The following is a 2,500-nucleotide window of genomic DNA, read 5'->3' on the forward strand; positions in this document are numbered from 1 at the left end:
TCTCTTGCCACCAATAGCTACTCCCCCTGTTATAAAAGGAAAAAAATACACGTCAATTAGTTCTTCTCTTAAATGTAAAACAACGGCCCCTTAGTATGAAAAATAAGTAATTCAATCCATATCTTGCATGTAAAACCCAGGTCTTTAAGGCCCCTTCAAATAAAAAAAAAATATTAATTCAATCCATATCTTACACATAAAACCATGGTCATAAGGCCCTTTAATGTGTGAGTACCAGCAGACGGAATAATAACACGTGCACCATGTTTCCCTTGGCACCATTTAGCTAGTGGCCGATCTCGAACCATGGCTTGACGGCGTGGACCCAACAGCAACGACTACTCCCGATGATCTAGACGAGGTGATACATCTTACAAAGAAAGGTGTCTCGCTAACAACCCTCCTACTGTAGAGCATGGCTAGACCCACCATCAGTTTTCGCTTCATTAGAGCGTTTGACGTTTGTGGAAGCTTATATATATACATACATAATCTCCCTGTCTCCTTGAGGTAGTTCAGTGTGTCAGTCCCGAAACGCGATTTTTTTTGTTCTCTCTCTATTAGTGAAGATTATTCTGCAACATTAGTATTATTATTTTTCGAGAGGAAGTATTAGTGGCGGGGATTATTAGAGAGAGAGAGAGAGAGAGAGAGAGAGAGAGAGAGAGAGAGAGAGAGAGAGAGAGAGAGAGAGAGAGAGAGAGAGAGAGAGAGAGAGAAGAGGGAAGGAGAGAAAGAGAGAGGGAAGAGAGAAGGAGAGAGAGAGAGGGGGAGAGAGAGAAAGAGAGAGGGAAGAGAGAAGGAGAGAGAGAGAGTGGGGGAGAGAGAAAGAGAGAGAATAAAATAATGAGAAAGGAATTAAATAGGGGAGAGACACAAGAGCTAAGAAAAAAAACATCCAACCATATAGAAAAAACACAGAAAACAGAAGGTGTCACAGAAAAAAAAGAAAAAAAAAAAAAGATTTAAAAATACCGAAAATGCCTATCATCTTATTAAATGAAATTTATGCTTTCTGGATTATTTCCTATTAAACTGAGAAACATCATATTATGACAAAAGAATGCATTTATGCCTTAGAGGAATACTATTAAAATTTTCTAGCACACTGCTTTCGACATAGAAGAGGAGACAGCTTTTAATTGATGAAAAAAACATTATAGACTAGATTAACTGCCAAAATAAGATGCTCTGAGACAGCATATGAAGAGGGAAAATGTGTAGCTATGTACTTACATGCATGCCTATACATGGGACCAGACCTTGTAACCTAATGTGCTGGGATGGCATGGTGTATATATCATGTCCACTGTAATTTTATTTCATTAATTTTGTTTACATCCATGGCTTCACTAGCGATAAGTCACCTATCTCAACTGTTCTACCGCTTTCCTTGATTTTCTGATTATTTTTAATTATTACTATTTTGATATAGTAATCGTGATGTCAATAATGATAATAGCAGGATCGATGTTATTGACATAAAAAAAAATCGAAAATTCAAGAAATGGGGATCTCTGGACCTATTATTTGACTCCTTGGTGGCTGAGTACTTGTGGAGCCATCTTTGTCCAAGAAAGTTCACAAAGAAGTATAGTGGAGAGGATATGTACCTATCGTCAGTGGGTTAATATGAAAAAAAAAAACACGCGAACACACACACACACACACACACACACACACACACACACACACACACACACACACACACACACACACACACACACACACACATACACTCGAAGGCAAAAAGATTCTGTGACAAGGCCAAAAGAGAGAGCGAGAGAGAGAGAGAGAAAGAGAGAGAGCGTAGTGAGACCTAAGCCATACTCTGTGTCTAGAACCTCGCTAGCTTTCCACACTTCTGCTTTCATCTTAAATCCGTTTAATCTGTGTTGACATGTTGAATTTCTTGTGCTGACTTTGGAAATTGACTCCTCAGCTCCATGATGGTCACGCCACCAACTTTGAGTGGGGATAAAATGGAGGGGAAATTGAAAGAAAAATGCCATTTATCAAGTGTTCTTTTTATTTTCTCCTTCCTCTTTTTAATTTTTCTTAAAATCTTTTTGTAGCTTTCTGAAGAGGGTTTGTCTCTTTTTTCCACAACATAGGATCTCAAGTATGAAGAAGTGATGTTTTACCCCCTTTTCTTTAATTTTACTTTCTCGACAGAAAACTTAGATTTCAACTGTGATAACATCAGATATCATATTATCGTTTCTGTCGTTCTGCAAGTCGACTAATGGCTCAGCACATCGTAGAATGCTGTTGTGCCTGATAAGCGTTCATAGCGGTAGTTCCTCATTACTATTTTAACCTTGGTAGATTCTTTGCTTAACCTTTCGTAAAAAAAAAAATGCTGCCATGCAATTTCCAGGCTGCTGTGGACGTAATGGTATTTTCTACAGTAGTTGCATTAACTTCCCTTTTCCTTTTATTTATTTTTACTGTTATCCTTTTGGTTATTTTGTTGGTTTGTTTCACATTTCTTTAACCT

General features: G+C 37.9%; 1 protein-coding gene across 9 annotated transcripts in view; it reads left to right on the plus strand.

The window, feature by feature from the left end:
* The window catches only part of LOC119596143 (protein nervous wreck-like), a 65,749-nt gene that overhangs the window by 60,169 nt on the left and 3,080 nt on the right, over positions 1–2,500 (plus strand). For 6 of the 9 annotated variants that reach the window (XM_037945303.1, XM_037945305.1, XM_037945306.1 and 3 more), the window contains one exon: positions 287–361. The exons of the other annotated variants lie outside the window; for them this stretch is intronic. In XM_037945303.1, the coding sequence (XP_037801231.1) occupies positions 287–361 (75 nt within the window). The remainder of the gene's footprint in view (positions 1–286; positions 362–2,500) is intronic. 9 annotated transcript variants of the gene reach the window in all.

The sequence above is a fragment of the Penaeus monodon genome, chromosome 37 (genome assembly GCF_015228065.2).
Source record: "Penaeus monodon isolate SGIC_2016 chromosome 37, NSTDA_Pmon_1, whole genome shotgun sequence".
NCBI classification, from domain to species: domain Eukaryota; kingdom Metazoa; phylum Arthropoda; class Malacostraca; order Decapoda; family Penaeidae; genus Penaeus; species Penaeus monodon.